This window comes from Zeus faber (assembly GCF_960531495.2).
Source record: "Zeus faber genome assembly, chromosome: 7".
Classification (NCBI taxonomy): domain Eukaryota; kingdom Metazoa; phylum Chordata; class Actinopteri; order Zeiformes; family Zeidae; genus Zeus; species Zeus faber.
Genome location: NC_137203.1, coordinates 25,273,609 through 25,290,783, shown reverse-complemented (window position 1 = coordinate 25,290,783; position 17,175 = coordinate 25,273,609). Strand labels below are relative to the sequence as shown.

General features: G+C 44.0%; 2 protein-coding genes across 2 annotated transcripts; both read left to right on the top strand.

The window, feature by feature from the left end:
- Positions 1-3,989: 3,989 nt before the first annotated feature.
- On the top strand, positions 3,990-8,085 carry cox6a1 (cytochrome c oxidase subunit 6A1). Its single transcript, XM_080003497.1, has 3 exons — positions 3,990-4,149; positions 6,193-6,335; positions 7,779-8,085. Exons 1-3 carry the CDS (start codon positions 4,056-4,058, stop codon positions 7,866-7,868), a joined length of 327 nt encoding a protein of 108 aa, XP_079859623.1. The 5' UTR covers positions 3,990-4,055; the 3' UTR covers positions 7,869-8,085.
- Positions 8,086-8,820: 735 nt separating this feature from the next.
- On the top strand, positions 8,821-15,447 carry hps4 (HPS4 biogenesis of lysosomal organelles complex 3 subunit 2). Its single transcript, XM_080004517.1, has 12 exons — positions 8,821-9,046; positions 9,261-9,351; positions 10,763-10,906; positions 11,019-11,126; positions 11,235-11,351; positions 11,683-11,777; positions 11,855-11,927; positions 12,056-12,195; positions 12,556-13,198; positions 13,679-13,805; positions 14,123-14,234; positions 14,695-15,447. The coding sequence occupies exons 1-12, from the start codon at positions 9,018-9,020 to the stop codon at positions 14,864-14,866; spliced, it is 1,851 nt and encodes a 616-aa protein (XP_079860643.1). The 5' UTR covers positions 8,821-9,017; the 3' UTR covers positions 14,867-15,447.
- The last annotated feature ends 1,728 nt before the right edge of the window (positions 15,448-17,175 follow it).

The following is a 17,175-nucleotide window of genomic DNA, read 5'->3' as shown; positions in this document are numbered from 1 at the left end:
GTGGATTACACTTGGACCACAACATGTCGGGACTGCCCCGAATACAACGACGCTACATCCGTGTCCGTGGGTTCCGTGGTTGCCTTGCGACAGGCACTTACAGCCGGCAAAAAAACCTAGAAGAAATATAATGATAAAAATCAGAACAAAAATGATAGGGTTATAATAGACAATGAGACTAACATTAAATGATATTTCAATTAATAAAGATCACATTGAAAATGTATAATATTTATTTTTCGTGAAGTCCTTAAAATTAAAAAAAATAGTGCTTAAAACAAATGCCACACGGCATCCTGGGTAACCATGGTAACACCGAGGACACAGTATGATAGCCGAAGTAAAAAAAGACGAACAAAGGTGAACATGTGATATTTATTAACATCATGATATTTATTAATGTCCCCGCCCATCCATGTGACCTGATCACCGTGATTGTGCCATAACAAATAAACAACCAAAATAACCTAAAAAATAAACCATCACAATATTTTAAAATTTAAAATTCATTCTATATTCACAATAAATCCATTCCTGGCTCCTACAAGAATGTTCTTGTGTTTTTCAAAATTGTCATATCTCTGACTACTCATGGCGGCGACGAGGCGGAGCAGATCCAGTTTGTATGGTGACGTCAGGGCAGAGTAACACATCACACGATGGTCTCCCTAGGAGCAAATCTGTAGCACTTTTCACCCCCCAAACCCACAAAGTACCCAAGACAGGAGCTGACTTCAGGTGTTTTTAATGGTAGTGGTGTGAAACTATGGAACAGCACAAACGCATGCAGAATAACCACCAATCTCTATGCAAATGCAAATAACTTGTTAATAAGTTGTCGTAACTCTTACAATGTGGGAATAAACAAATTTAATGACAGATTCTTCTTCCTCAAGGGCAATAATGAGGCCGGTGGAAGGATATTTTATGGAAGTCTTTCGGATCTTTCTTTCATTAAATTGATTAAAGTCCCTGTATAATGAATTCAGTGATTTTTTTTCCCAAACACATTACACATAAAGAAAATAATTGCTGAAAACATGTGAAAAGACTGAATGATTGTGGTGTGGGGCTGGTGTGGTTTGGGCACCCGTCTGTACGCCTGTTGCTCGTTAGAACAATCAACAAACAACAGGTAAAACCCCCATCCCCCCATACACACAGGAGAGGAGCCCCCGTCATGACATGCTGTCCATCTGCTCCAGGCTTGTTCCACCTTGCCCACCCTCTACAATAAAACTGGTGTGTTTTCAACCTCATCGTCTGTGTCTCTGTGTCGGAGGGCCCTGAAAACGCCACTCGGTAGGCGCTACTAACCCACTATTTGTAAGGCTATTATTAATATTACTACTATTCTACTAATGTAAAAACTATTATATTTTCTCTGGCTAATTAAGGAGAGACAGTATAATTCCTCTATGTGCCTTAATTCTTATAATAACAATATTATAATTAATTATTAAATTGTCATTTCAGTGAAATATTTGGCAAAGATTCAAAAGACCTGTGGTGAAATCCAGTTTTTTTTTTTTATTTGGGGGATGCGGCAGGGATGTTCAAAGTTCAGACACAAAATCCACAAAAAAACAAACAGAAGTCTAGTGTTTGTAAGTCATGGATTGGTCTGAGGTTTACGCACTGATTACAAATAATAGGCCACTACCTTTTTTTTTTTTTTTTTTTTTTAATATTTACATTTAACATTGGTTTTTTTTCTTTTTGTAGCATTTAAATGGATGATAAACAGGGTTACAATTTTTAATTATTTCAAATCAAGGTTAGAAATAAAAGTGCAGATCTGGTAGGGTAGGGTAGGGTCCTTTGAACCATGAGGCAGTCAAAAAGCTCCTCGGGGGCAAGGTGCTGGGGGTGAATGAGATTTGACCTGAGATGCTGAAGGCTCTGGACATTGTTGGGCTGTCTTGGCTGACACGTTTCTTCAGTTTCGCGTGTATGTCGGGTACAGTACCTGTGGAGTGGCAGACCGGGTCAGTGGTTCCCATTTTTAAAAAGGGGGACCGGAGGGTGTGCTCCAATTAACAGGGTATCACACTGCTCAGCCTCCCTGGGAAAGTTAACTCCAGGGTGCTGGAAAGGAGGCTCCGGCTGATTGTCTAACCTCAGATTCAGGAGGTACAGTTGCACATCCAACTGGTAGGAGACCACGGGGTAGACCCAGAACGCGCTGGAAGGATTACATATCCCAGCTGGCCTCGGGGTCCCCCAGGGGGAACTGGAAAACGTTGCCGGGGAGAAAGGGGTCTGGAGCTCCTTGCTCAGCCTGTTGCCACCACGACCCAGCCCTGGATAGGCGGAGGAAAATGGATGGATGGATGGATGGATGGATGGATCTGGTAAGTGAGTTTTACGGGTATGGGGAATCTAAGTATTAAGAATGTGTAGGTTATTACAGATGGATCCAAGGATCCAATAACAGGGAACACAGGTTCTGCAGTTGTAGTTCCTAGCCATAGAAGTGAGATATGCAGACGGACCTCAAATTGCCTCAGTGTATATACTGTTGTGCTGTACGCCATCTTGATGGCTTTAGAATGGGTTGAACAAAACAAATCAACCAGGGTCTTAATTTGTAGTGACTCTGTCTTGGCTCTGTACAGTCTCAAGGCAGGTACAACCAATAATCACCAGGGTTTACTTTACCAAATAACACCAATACACGCAGGAATAAGGAAACAAGACGCAGAGGTCAAATTAATTTGGGTTCCTGCTCATACAGGTATTCTGGGAAATGATAGAGTGTACAAACTAGCCAAGCAAGCTGTTCAAAAAAAAAGAAAACAGACACAGGTATTAGTCTCTCAAAATCAGAAGGAAAGGGCGTGGTACGGAAAGAAATCAGTAAAGAGCGGCAGCAGCACTGGGCTGGGGAGATAAGAGGAAGACATTTACTTTCCATTCGAAGTGGATTTGGTGTTGTGAGAAGTAGGAAAGAGGCGACAACCATGACTAGGTTTAGAATAGGAGACGGTCATCTTAACAGTGCAGTTCACATTATAGTAAAGCATCCAACCAGTGTTTGTGATGACTGTCAGGAACCAGGAACTGTAGGGCATGTGCTTGTTAGTTGCAGCAAGTATGTAGCAGAAAGGAAGGACATGATGGAAGAAATGGAAAGATCAGGACTAACGTTAGTCCTGGTCTGCACCACACTGCAGTAGGCTCTTCACATACTGCAGTGTGGTGGAAGTGGACAGGGCAGAAGATGCTTGGTCAGTTTCCTAATGAGGCCAGGACTGATGAGGAAAACCGGACATACTGGACATTGTAGGAGTTAACTAACTCCAGAAGACGGCATTAATGCAACATTTAGCATGCAAGCGGCCGACAAAGCCCAAAGAAGAAGAAGAAGAAGAAGAAGAAGAAGAAGAAGAAGAAGAAGAAGAAGAAGAAGAAGAAGAAGAAGAAGATGATGATGATGATGATGATGATGATGATGATGATGATGATGATGATGATGATGATGAAGAAGAAGAAGAAGATGATGATGATGATGATGATGATGATGATGAAGATGAAGATGATGATGAAGATGATGAAGAAGATGATGATGATGATGATGATGATGATGATGAAGAAGAAGAAGATGATGATGATGATGATGATGATGATGATGATGATGATGAAGAAGAAGATGATGAAGAAGAAGAAGAAGAAGAAGAAGAAGAAGAAGAAGCGCCTAATGACCCCGGTAAAAGGAGCACGATCCACGGCTCTCTGCCGGTAGGGGGCGGCATTTCCCCCCGCTGCGTGCGTCATTCAGTCACGGCGAACACAGTGACACCTGGCGGTCTGCAGACGTCATACCAGCCACTCAATCTGGTACAACGGCCCGTTTCGGTCTCATATCGTATGTCCCAAAAAGACAGAAGAGCCGCTGAAGAATGCCTCGTGTTTGCATTGTGATCTCCTGATATTAAAGTGATGCAACACATCCACACATTATAATATATGTCATGGTTCGAGGCGTCCGACGTCACAGTCACGCGGCGATCGTACTTCCGCTACAAGCGCCCTGCACCGGGTTTGTATTCAACATGGCGGCGTACGGAAGGATCTCTCTCCTTGGGTCCGCTTTGGGCCAGGCGCGGCGTCAGTTATCCGCCACCGCTGGCCATGGCGACCAAGCATGTGAGTTCTACTCCTTGTTCCGTGTCAAGCGAGCGTAGGCACTGGTCTATGTTTTTACTTCCAATGCGCTGTGCACTTTTCTTGGTGACCTTGCCGAGCCCGCTCCCTTGAGCATTAGCTTGCTAGCGCCCTTCAGAGGACACGTTCGCCGCGGGCCTGTTCCGTTGAAACGTCGTGTCTCGCGTCCCAACAACGCGCTTCGCTTGCGAACTACGTCCGTTTCATATGTTCGCTCCCACGTCGTCATAGAGCCGCATCGCGTTGGTAGCGTCTTCAGTTATCAGCCGCGTGCTAAAGCGAGCCAAAACATGGCAACCCTGTCACTGACACGGGAGCTTCAAAATCTTGAAAACTTTTATGAACGTTTAGCCTCGCGGACGAGCTTTTTTTTTTAAGGCACTTAATTCGGTATTTAGTTCCTTCTGATAATGTTTTCTGTATCAGTACAATGTAGATATTTGCTTGATTAATCCACGGGAAGGAGGGAAATGCGATGTCACAGCTGCACGCATGAGAAGAATAGGCAATAAGACCATGGTAATTAGAACAATAACTACAGAAAATTGGCAATATGCAGTAAAGCTAAAAATAGAAACAATTGGCAATATACAATAGCCTGTTCAAAGTAGAAGCAGTTATATGAATCAAATGCATCATCTGGATAAAAGTGAAGCATGTTTTTGGAAAGCGGACAATATATTTCTTTACTTTTTGCCGCCTCTTACTTCACTCAAATGTGGGAATATTGGCGCTCTTATCGGAGCTCTCTCTATTCTGGCTCTTCAATTTATAGACTGGAACCTAGACAGCCCAAGGCCACATTTAGTAGCCATTTCAAGATATGCAGCGCATACAATAGTTATAAATAATTGAGTCATTGCTACATATTTGTGAGATGGCTGTTTGAAACTGTCCCTCACTTTTCTTTTGCGCGTTTCCTATAGAGATGTACTCGACACATAAAAGAGGAGCTTGGAGCGCTACAGTCAGTGTCAGTCAATAGTGGCGTCCTAATGTCACCGACAATAGAAAACAATGAACTATGTGCCTTTTTAAGATTGGTTTTAGTCTGTGCACTTTATTAGCCAGTTACAGGTCATTTAGTACCTTAGAAGCTCCAGCATTTCTTTGAGATAAGAGATCCTGATTTAAATGCTGCTACTCCACTACCTAGAAGTAGCTCTTGTGGTAATGTGCACAATATATTCTATCATTTGTAGATCAGCATTGGGAATGTACTTCGGTCCTCTAAGCATACATATTTCCATTCAAAATATACTCCTGGTTGAAAAAATTAAAGGTGAAAACTTTGACTGAGATACTTTTTTTTTTTTTTTTACCAATATCAATCAGATACTTCCTTTTGGGAAATGCTGAGTAAAAGGTTGTATACTGTTTTTGATAAAACACAGACATAATTTTTCTTAAAAAAAAATTGCAGGGAATCCAACCCAGTTGGAGCTAAGTGGAATCATAAATTGCCATATGTATTGTCAATTGTCTGAATATGTCAGTTATACCCTCAGGGTGTAATGATCTAGTGTAATCCAATACACCAGTATTGCCATGAATTTTACTTGTGTGAAGTGTATAATGTTCAGTTTTTGTTGACGTAGTCAGAAATGTGTAAATTAAATTACGTTATTGACTGAGGTCATAGTTAAATGTGGTGTTGTACTAAACTACGTTATATAGAGAGGTGTTTCAAATTTGTTGTCCTCCCTATTGACATACAAGAAGGGGACAGAATATTAGAAACTGAATGTAATGCAGCTCATTACAGCAACACCATTGCTATGACCTTGATGCTAAAACATCACTGAATTAACACCTTCTATGACAGCGTAAAAAAAACATGAACATTATAGGCAACATAAAGAAAAAATATGTGGCTGAGCTGGTGTATTGGATTGTACAGGTGTACCTAATAAAGTGCACATGGAGTGTATAGATGCATGTATTGATAGGTTAACAATTGAAAACGCATTGAGATTTATTACAAACAGTCCTTGTGTTTCCTTTCCACCTCTTTTTCTCATACAGCAAAGACATGGAAGATCCTTAGTTTCGTGGTTGCCCTTCCTGGCGTTGCTGTGTGCATGTTGAATATGTTCATGAAAATGCAGCATCACAGCCACGACCAGCCAGAGTTCATCCCTTACAGCCACCTTCGCCTTCGTTCCAAGGTCTGATACAATTTCTCTTTCTTTTTTGTAGTAAACACGTGCTGTAATTTTCTCAAGCAGCTTTGCATTGCACTTTCTGGGTTAACCGTGTTGGTCATTCTTAAAAATGGCCATGGGTATCCTTGTACCACCGAAGTTGCTAGAAGATTTCAAAATATGCCGGTTTTGAAGCTGTGTTAACTACGCTTGAAATTATTTCCATCCCTTGATTCCAATGTTTTTATAGACCCAAGTTTCAATATATATACTGGCAAAATGGGAGCAGTCACATTTACCACTTAATAGAGTCAAGAGGTTTATTTGTAACATAGATTACATACGTTCATACATAAGATAAACCTTTATTAGGCCCACAACGGGGAAATTGACATCGTTCCAGCAGCAAAAGGGGGACAGCAGAAAATAGAGAACATATCAAGGTACACACTATAAACAATATAAAATATATAGAAATAAAAAAAATCGCCATAAATAGGAACCAGATTACTAAGTGTATTGAACATATCTAAAGATTGAGAGATTTACAAGATTGATATCTATGTGAAGTATGTAGGGAGGCAACGTTATTTTAACTTTGGTTTAAATAACCATAGTTCCATATTGCACAGTAGAATCAAATTGTGCCACTGTAGAAATAATTTAAATTATCATACTTACATGTAGGGGTGCAATGGATCATACAACTCACAGTTCGGATCCTACCACGGTTTTGAGTCTCAGATCATTTTTCGGATCAGTAAAAAAAAAAAAAACTTTTAAAAAGGGAGAAAAATATATTTTTGCTTTCCATTTATTCTGTAAAACACCTACAACAAGGAACTTTTGCCCATGGCCTTAAATGAAAACACTCAAGATGTTCAATGTTAAAATTAAATCTTAAAAATGATACCATCATCCTTTAAACATGGTAGTCAATGGAAAAAGTATGGTTAGAGCTGCCCTCAGTAACTGAATTTTCAGTATCTTGTTTGATTTTTCAGGTTCATAACAAACAACATTTTATGAAAATCGGGTCAGATTTAAGCGAGTTATAGTCCAGTCTGCATCTCTCAATACACATTGTATGTTCGTATGTTGTTTACTAGCGAATTCTGACTGCTCCAATATGGCGAACGAGCAGACGCATAGCTTGCGACATTTGCTTCACCATATGTAGTGAAGTAGCAGCAACAGAGCGTGACGTACTGTAAACCAATCATTGCCCTTCAGAGTAAAACGACACGCGTCTGTGTTGTCTATCTTCTTTTCACTGCAACTCTGCTTTGAGATTTATAGAATTATAACTTAAAGTAACAGCGGCAGTAAAACTATTTCACTGTGATGGTTAAATTTTGCAATTAATCCGTGGTTCACATGTGAGCTGAACCGTGGGGGGCGATCTGTATGGATCAACTAGGTTCCGTTACACCACTGCTTACATGACTATTTCCACATCCCCTGCAGCGGTTTCCTTGGGGTGATGGAAACAAATCCCTCTTCCACAACAGCCATGTGAACGCCCTCCCTAACGGCTATGAGGGACACGACGAGTGAACCTCCCTCCAGACCTCAAACTGCCGATGGGGACCAGTCTTCCTTCACTGTTACTGGACCACACTCTCCTACACAGTTTACTCCTTTTATTTCCATTGTGTTTACTTCTGTGCTCTTCATCTCGAGCACCCAAGCAGTTAGTTTCAATGTAATGGACCACAATACAAATTGTCTGCTCAAAACGTTAACATAAATAAAGTATCTATTACCAAAATGATTTTCTGTGTTTACATTTACATTTACATTTAGTCATTTAGCAGACGCTTTTATCCAAAGCGACTTACAAGGGAGAATAACATTCAGTGTTGTTGTTTTTTGTTATTTGTTTGTGATATCTGTGTATTTAGCAAATGATTGTCTATCAGAACTTTTAGCAATGGTTTCTGCCATGTTGAATATTTGCGTTAAATAATTTTGTATTCATTCAATGCACTGGACATGTTTTTCTTTTTTCCTTTTGCTTTTTTTTTTTTTTTTACATTTAAATTACCCTGTTTTTTTTCACCTTCTTGCACCTTTTAAAGGTAAAAGCACCATTTTTTTTTTTGTTTTGTACATAGATGAAAATCGACAATATACACAGTACAATATTCAGTGTATACATCCCCAATGAAACGACAAAATCACAAAATGTTAAAACACTAAACAACCTACTTTTTTTTTTTTTTTTGCAGCAAAAAGGGTGAAACGATCAATTCAAAGTAGATATTTATTTCTCACAGGAAGCAACTCTTGCAAAATATAATCTAGGGAAAAAAGTAAATAGTTTCAAATTTTATACAACTACCCATTATTTGCAGTCTTCTCTGTTGAAACGTAGCTGCGTTGTGGTCGAATCGTCGTCGGTTGCGAGGGAACGCCGCGAGAGATGAAGGTTGGCCTTCCCGGCTTGCCGTACTTTCACATGACTCCGAGCGCGTGTGACCTGCATTCTTCAGGCTCCGGCTCCGGAGACCTCGACGAGCGTCCCACGGTCTGATGAATTGAACCAACTAACCCCTGGTTACTCCGACGGGATCACCTCGACGGGCCCGTCCGAGTTCAGGCGCCGCCTTGACAGTTTGTTTACATGAAGCCGGACCGCTCGGGACGGTATGAAGAAGTGACTCCAGCCAGGGAACGAGCGACGTTGTTCTCGTCTGCCCCGCAATGGCTGAATTAATGGCAGACTCCAGAAGGTGAGACGAGGTTGGCGCACTCAATACTCAGCCGTTTCTAAATCGACGTTAACTATTGTGCCGCACCCACTGACGAGTCTGCAGTCTTTTCCCGCAACGGTGTCCAGACATTCCGTAGCGGGGCTTGCATTGACGGACCCGCTTTTCGCGATGACCGACAGATGCACGTTTTAGAAAATGTCGCCTTTTGTGGCTTTGCTTTCTCCCCCCCCAGGTGTAATTATTTCTTTCTCTACGACGGATCGAAGGTGAAGGGAGAGGGGGACCCCACGAGTGACGGCATCTGCTACTTCTACCCCGAGGAGGTCTGACCTTCATCGTGACCTGCGTGGAAATTCGCGCCATGTGTTGACCGAGTCAAATGAACCGAACGCAGATAGATGGGTGCTTTATTGTGCGCTGGCCCCTGAAAGCCCAACGCGCTGCATCTTAAGAAAACACGGGCAAATGGACGAAACACAAATAAATGACGAAAACCAGCCGCATCAACAGAAAAGACAGCCGCAAAACCACATTGCGGAAGTGAGCCAAACCGGGTGCACTGCTGTATCTCCAATAAAACATATTCCACAACGTTACTTTCTGTCTAATTATATATAACAATTGATGCAAGGAGCGACCTGCACCCGCAGACCAATCGCGCCACGCGAGGCCACCGCGTTCCAAAGTTTTCATTTCAGCCACTTAAGTGTGACGTCCCAGGGAAAACAGCGTCTCTTTTGGGGCGAACAAACGGATCCGAATCACTTCCTGAAATGATCCGTTCGTGGGTGAGTTCAGTTGAGAGCGAACGTGATTCGGAGACGCGTTCGCAGTGAGTGTGTCGCCCTTTTCACCCAAAAGGTTTCAATCGTTTGCGAACTTCACCGCACTATTACCGATCCATTGGAAGCAGTTTTCTCTGGAATGTCGCACTTAAATGGCTTAAATAAAAACTGTGGATTGATATAAAAGTTTTTTTTCCTACTTATTAATTGCATGGAGGATTTGAACACGGTGCGATTCATCTGTGGTAGTTGCGGCTCCAGGTTGTTACTTGTATAAATTGTTATATATAAATACAGACACTAAATAATTCAGTGGAATATATATTGTATTGCAGATAAATCAGTGCATCCGGTGTGGCTCACCGGATTTACAATAAACCTCACAGTGAGTAGTATACGCAATAAAATATGGCAGGATACCAGAAATTGTAAATGACCAGAAATTTAGAAAATATAGGCAATATAAACCTGAAGAATTAGCCAATGTGTGTGACTTCATTACGCAATCAAATATTAAGTGGCTAATGGCTGGATAATGTAAAATAAACCTGAACATTTTTAAGCATTATAAACCTGAAAAACTTTACGTAATGTGTGTTACGCAATTAAATATTTAATATGGCATAATAGTGGAAAATAAAACCTAAGTTAGGATGAGGCTAAGGTTAAGCACCGTCACCCTAATTTTAAGCAGTATATAAACCTGAAAATTGTAAGTGGTATAGACCCGAGGAATTTAAGTAGTAAAATGGAACACTGACAATAAGCCTAAATATGTCCGACTGCCCTTATTGACTTTTATTGTCTTTTGGGGCAGGAATCAACCCCGTCAGGGCATTCTAAAGGGATTCTAACTGAACTCCCTCTGATCACCTTGTATGTTCCATCCCGAATTTTCCTCCGGGGATGAATAAAGTCTCATCTTATTTGATCTTATTTTATCTCACAGACCCCAATAGACCACCAGGAGCTGCTGTGTGGGCAGCTCGCCGGAGTGAGCCGCTGTGTTTCTGAGCTCTCCTCCTCTCCTGTGCGGGTGCTCAGGTTACACCGCAACAAGTTTGCCATTCGGATGAAAGATGACTTATTTTGGGTGCGGAAGTTGACAAACGTTTTTTTTTCCGCAAAAGTAAAAAGTTTAGTAAAAGTTTATCCTGTGTATATGCCGAAGACAAAGATTTGTTATGTTTCTGTTTTATTTGTAGGCTCTTGGCTGCTCGGTGGATATCGCCACCATCAGCGCCTGCGACCTCCTGGATCAGCTTATAAACCTCTTCTGTTTCTATAACGGCCCCGTCCGTCAGAGCTATCAGGTGCTCTCTGCAGTTTAAAAATTTTAACAAATGGTTAAAGTTTAGTTTTAAATCGAGCATATATGGTTTGGCTCTATCTAATATCTCGACCTTTGCTCTGGGCTCCAGGTGAATAGTAGGGAGACGTTGGCTCTGCGCTGGCTCCAGTACCTCTCCCACTTGCAAGCAGGATCCACGGACCTTCATCATGTCTTCAGCTGCTTGAGCACCATTGATTCCACGCACGTATGTGTCACATCTTCATAAAAATACACATTTTCTAGTGCGGTTGTTACATCCACACGTTATATCAGGTATTGTCAAGGTCCATATAGATACTGTGGGACTCTATGTCACCAATAAAACAAGTTCTATGGGAACTTGTTTCTGGTATGCTAAGAATAAATGTGCAACAAATCCAATGATTCCTAATTTTGGATATACATTATATTTTAATGTTAAGTTTTTTCCCAAGTCCTCTATTCGAGTAAATCATTCCTGTTCTTATTTTCTGTCAATTCAAATGTCTTACTTCAGTATGAATTAAAATCTGCTAAACTTCTATTGACTTCCCCAGATTGACCCTCTTCTCCTGCTTAAAGCGGCCCTCATTCTTCAGGCGTGTCAGCGCTGCCCTCTAGTGTTGGCGGGCTGCGTTCTCTTCTGCGGAAGGTAAACCGGCATTTTTTTCACGACTAGATTTGGTCAGTCATTTTTTATCCGAAATGTAACAACGGCATCTTCCGCAGAGTCGTGAGCACCCAGATGCCCCCGGAGCTCACCGTCAAGGTGATGGCGCACGACCGCGAAACACACGGCAAGGTATGACATGTCATTCGGAGGCTTTTTCCACAGTCTCAAGTGACGACGAATGGATTTCGGTGGAAGATTTAGCAGGTAAATAATAGGCCAGTCCTGAAATGTTGTGTAACTTTTAACACTTGATTTAGGATGCGAGGCCGAACGGACTGAGCTCCTTCAGCTCTTCAGGCAGCGCTCCTGTCTCCAGAGCTGTGACGTCCACCACGGTGTTTCTAACCACGACCGAGCTGCATGGCCTGCGCTCTTCTCTCATGGACACAGAGTCCAGGTGAGCCTTTCATTGTGCTCTCATACATTCCGGTATAATGACATTTGTTTTTGGGAGCTCTTCATTTTGAAAATCTTTTCTAGGATGGTATTATCTGGTGTTTTTATAAATAGAAAAATAATATTCTATTTTTTAACACCTCATTACCATTTTAAATAATGATTTCCTTAATTTGGGATCTTTCTTTAATGCATTTAACGTACATGTTCACGGCTTTACTGTAGCATGTAACTTTTGTCCAAATCTAAGTAGGCCTTAAAATAATGCTTTAAGTTTCAGACATTGGACTGGCTCTAATTCTCAAATTACACGTCAAAAACAAAGCATTCTATGATAAACCGACTTTCTCTGCCCCTCTAGTTCCCACTCCACCCCTAAAAAGGACCCCCAGCCGAGGAGGAGCCGTCTGTCCAGAACCTTATCTGACACGCCCTCCACCGACTCTGACCCCGTGGAGTCGGATGTTTTCGACCCCCTCTCGCCCGCCTGGGATCCCTCTGTTTTCAGCCCCAGCCCCACCGGCAGCACGGACAGCAGGACCCGCTGCCTCCCCCCGCTCAACACCCCAGGGACTTCCTTCCCCAACGGAGAAGCCCCCAACGGTGGCATGGAGGAGGACGCGCTGGACAAGACGTGCTATTACAGCTTCCACAGCAACGGAGGGGGGCCGCACGTCAAGGGAGAGGAGAGCTCGCTGCCGGCGGAAACCTGTCCTCTCCCTCGGGGTGCGGCGCCGACGAGCGACGGCTCGGAGGCGTCGGGGAACGGGGAGCCACACGGAGGTCAGGCCGCATTGAGAGGCAGCAGGGCCGGCACCGGGAGTGCCGGGTCCCAGTGCGGCCAGACGGAAGATCCTCCTCCTCTGTGCACAGGCCTGGGGGACAGCGGTGAGGAGAGTCCCCTGGTCCCCATGACGCTGTACCAGCACCGGGTGAAGGGCCTGGTGCTGGCCCTGCTGGTGGAGCCGCTCCTCCAGAGCGACACTGCCGCAATGGAAGAAGTGGTAAGTGAACATACTAGTTTCTTTTTTGTTCTGGTTTTTGCTTTAGTTATTTATTTATCTATCTGATTATTATTATTATTATTATTATTATTATTATTATTATTATGACTGTTCATTCTAAATCCCAATATTTGACTGCATATTACATGCCTTTGAATAGACCTTGGATTTAATCTCTGACAATGTGCTGGAGCCTTTCCATAAATTCTGATTGAACATTCAACTGTGGTTCAACCAATCTCTTAGGGAATCAGATTAAAACAAACAAGGTCCTTTCATGCAGGAGAGGCTCATTTATTTAGTATCTAAACTTACAGACTGAGTTGGAAGGGCTTCGGGCGTAACACTAACGCAAAACACTGAGGCCTGAGTTCAAGAGCCCCCCCCCCCCCCCCCCCCCAATTTAAAAAGTAAAAGTGAAGTAATTTGGTTTTCTTATGGTAATATGGTTCTGTCAGCTGTAGCTTCTCTTTAATGCAGTATCACAGTAGCCTGGCATCGCTGAATGGACTCGAGGCCCATCTCAGGAATATCACTTTGGGGGCCCCGGGCCCTCACGGCCCCTACATCTTTGCGCATTTCGACTGCATTCAGAACACGCTGACAAGTAAGCCTCCCCCCCATATGCCTCTGTGGCTTTTCCTCACATGATATATTGATAGATTTAATTTCTCTCGGTTTCTTTCCAATGTTCCTTTTTCTCTCTGTGAGTGTAAACTCTCTCTCCCCTGCTGGTTCTTTACCCTTTCAGTGTCGCTAACTACACATGATCCTTGTTTTGTTATGGTTTTGCTTTTCTTAGCTTTAAGCTGATTGTTTTGTGGGTTGTTTTTTTGTTTTTGTTTTCATTTGTCGTGCAAGCGCTAGTACGGGCTAATGCGGCACTTGTAGTAGAGACCCCCTTGTTATTGTGTCTCTCTGCAGCCAATGTGTCTGGTCGATCTGGAGGAGTCCAGGAGCGCTCCTTTGTCAGAGCCACATCGCTCCTCCACTCGCATTTCTGTAACAGTGAAGCTCTGCAGGAGGCTATTATCAGGTCAGCATGGCACAGTGATCTGGTGGCAGGGTGCTAGCTCCTCAAGTAGGACGTGTGTGTGTGTGTGTGTGTGTGTGTGTGTGTGTGTGTGTGTGTGTGTGTGTGTGTGTGTGTGTGTGTGTGTGTGTGTGTGTGTGTGTGTGTGTGTGTGTGTGTGTGTGAAGGGGGGGAGGGCGGCAGCAGTTGTTTTGCGCTGTATCATTCTTGTGTTGAACACCCTGTTGGATCCTTAGGTTGTCGTACTTCCCCTTTTCTAAAAGCGAAAAAAAATAAAATAAAATCAGCTTATCTTTCCCCCGGGAGGTTGTGTTCTTTAACTCTGTGCTTCTGTCGGTTATGTGGCCATTCCAAGAACGGGGAAGTACCCCGTTCTTCCGATCGTCATGATTCTCTCCGATAGAGAGTTTTCCGCCCGGGACTCGGGAGGTGTTCTCTAACTCCGTCTCTGTTTCCGCCGCAGGAACGCGGGTTCAGCCGTGTACGGAACTCGCAGCGTGGCGCAGGAGACCTACTTCCTGCAGCAGGGTGGAGTTGTGCGGAACTCGGGCATCCCCAACGCCCAGGACAGCGCCTTCTCCCTGCCCAGCAAGGCCCGGCACCGGCTGCTGAAGCACGGCGTCAACCTCCTGTAGGCGCGGTCAGAACGTCCACCACGACCCGCTCCGTTTCGGAGGCTTTGCAATGTGCCCGCCTGGCGTGGTGATGTTTAAGAAGTCACGGTTTGCAATTTTGTCACTCACAAATGACTTTAGGTTTTAAATGATGCATTCCAAAAGTGTTAAATATTGCGGCTATTTCTGATTGTTTTCTCTGCCGAGATACAGAAGCTACATTTAAGTCTCTTAAATGGAAGTAGTAAAAGTTTGTGTGTAAATAAGGAATACTTCTGCTTTAAATACATATTTATTGTATATGTTACATATATACACATGTTATAAATCTACATATTTTAATTATACACAGCCACTTGTTATATCCCTATCCATTTTGTTAAATAAAACCCATTTGTAAAATATTTATTTTGAACCCTTTCTCTCTTAAATAATTAAAATAGGCTTAAAGCTCGCCGAAAACCCTTGTAGATCCACTCTCATTGTTTGTCTTAAGTTCTTGATGTGTTTTAATGTCTGTAAGAAGGGGTTTGCTTTTAGATTGTACAGCGGTACTTAAAAAGTGAATGAACAAATAATCCCAGCTGTGGAATTGCATTGAAGGTACTTTAGTAAGTGCTTGTTTGTGACCCCTGGGGGCCACAGGCCTCATTAGCCGCCGGTCTCTTGCACGTGAGAGAGCGGCTTCTTAAGCGTGTCGCAGGAGGCCGCGGTTGAAGGGGAGTTGGGATCCGTGTGAAACGTGATTTATGGTGAATGTGTTTTACGTAGTCGCTAAACGCTACTTTGCGTCAGACACCGATTTGGCCGCAACGTATTTTGCCAGCGAAGTCGTTTGTGATGATCCAAATCTAGTGTCATTAGAGTCATTAGCTAAGCAGCTGAATTTGAATGGATGAGCTTGGGGCGCCTCATTATGCGGGGGCATTATAAGAAAGCAGCGGGGGGCAGATGGGGGGTGGAGAACACAACAACAAGAGGGGAGGGACAATGAAGAGGGTCAGGATTCAAATTCTAAGTGGCAAGTGTCCCCATTGTCAGTGGAGGTATATAGGCTGGGCTCGAGGGGCAGGGGGAGCGCGTCGCTGGATGGAGAGTTTGCATGAACACAACGTCAGAGAAAGTCCTCCGAGCCATGGCGTCCTTAACGCGTCCCTGGATCGCATTGTGTTTTCTGTCCGTGGCGACGAGCGACCATGGATTTCTCTCCGGCTGGGCGGACGCGAGGGGATTTCTGTCACAGGCGCCGAACATAGCGGAGGAGCCCTACCGACCTAACGTCCGCCTGGACATGATGGTGGGAAGGTGGAAGAGGGAGGTGTTGGAGACACGGCGGGAACGCTGTGTGGAGCTGGCGGCGCCCTGGACGGAGGCCGCAGCCCCACCCCAGGGCGCCGCGCAGCTGCTCCGGCTGCGCTTCCGGCCGCTCCCCCCCGAGGGGGCCCGGCGCATTGTTTTCCCCGGGAAATCGCTTTTCAATTTCGTGAGGCGCATTTATCACTGCTGTCAAGGAGGCCTGCCGTGTCGGAACGTGAGAGGAATCCAAGGCCACTCCAGTGAAGGTAACATTCTTTCAGTTTTGATATCTGCAATGGGAAGCTCCTGGTTGCACTGTGTTCATATTTAGGATTGCGAAGAATTGACCAAGGCTTCACTTTGTCACCCCCCAGGTGCAGACGTGGAGTTCCTTCTGACTCGTGATGTTTTATCAGTGGCACCGCTGAGAGCCGAACTCCATCTGCAACTTTTCAACCCGCAACACCTTTCCATCCAACCGGGGCTCCCATCCATGGCAAAGCGCGGCCTCCCTACAAGGTAAAAGCCTCGTGTGTTCTCAGTCATCGCCCGCATTGTTGTTTGTGAAAATTTTGAGATAGACATGCTCCCACTCAGAGGTGGAAAATCTTGGCTTCAGAAAGTAAAATTCCACTCCGGGATTTTGAGTCAGCCATGTGGATTTGCTGATTAGCATCAACCCAAAGGTCTATCAGTTGAACCAGTTGTGTGGCTGGAGCAAAAACAAGGATTTTTACTTTCTGAACCTGGAACTTCCCACTTCTGCCCCACCCACGCTCAGGCTAATGACTTAGAAAGAAACTAAAACCTTGTTAGAAATCAGTTGGGAAAGTTTTTTTCTTTCTTTTCTTTTTTAACACTGTCACCCCTCCCCCCCCCCCAGGTACAATATGTGGTCACAAGGGGACACAGTGGAGCTGAGAGTGGACCTCCTGTCCCTGTTCCGGGGTCTCTGGGAGACAGCAGGTGGTGCCCGAGGGGGTTCCAGCTTGGTGAACATGCGCCGGGCGGTAGTTCTTTCCGGGGGGGGTCCG

Bases quoted from the DNA above. Each gene is read 5' to 3' on its own strand.
- cox6a1 (XM_080003497.1), top strand. From the start codon at position 4,056: ATGGCGGCGTACGGAAGGATCTCTCTCCTTGGGTCCGCTTTGGGCCAG. The intron at 4,150-6,192 runs GTGAGTTCTACT...TTTCTCATACAG, and splicing joins TGGCCATGGCGACCAAGCAT to CAAAGACATGGAAGATCCTT. The intron at 6,336-7,778 runs GTCTGATACAAT...CATCCCCTGCAG, and splicing joins ACCTTCGCCTTCGTTCCAAG to CGGTTTCCTTGGGGTGATGG.
- hps4 (XM_080004517.1), top strand. From the start codon at position 9,018: ATGGCTGAATTAATGGCAGACTCCAGAAG. The intron at 11,352-11,682 runs GTATGTGTCACA...TGACTTCCCCAG, and splicing joins GCACCATTGATTCCACGCAC to ATTGACCCTCTTCTCCTGCT. The intron at 14,235-14,694 runs GTCAGCATGGCA...TTTCCGCCGCAG, and splicing joins CTGCAGGAGGCTATTATCAG to GAACGCGGGTTCAGCCGTGT.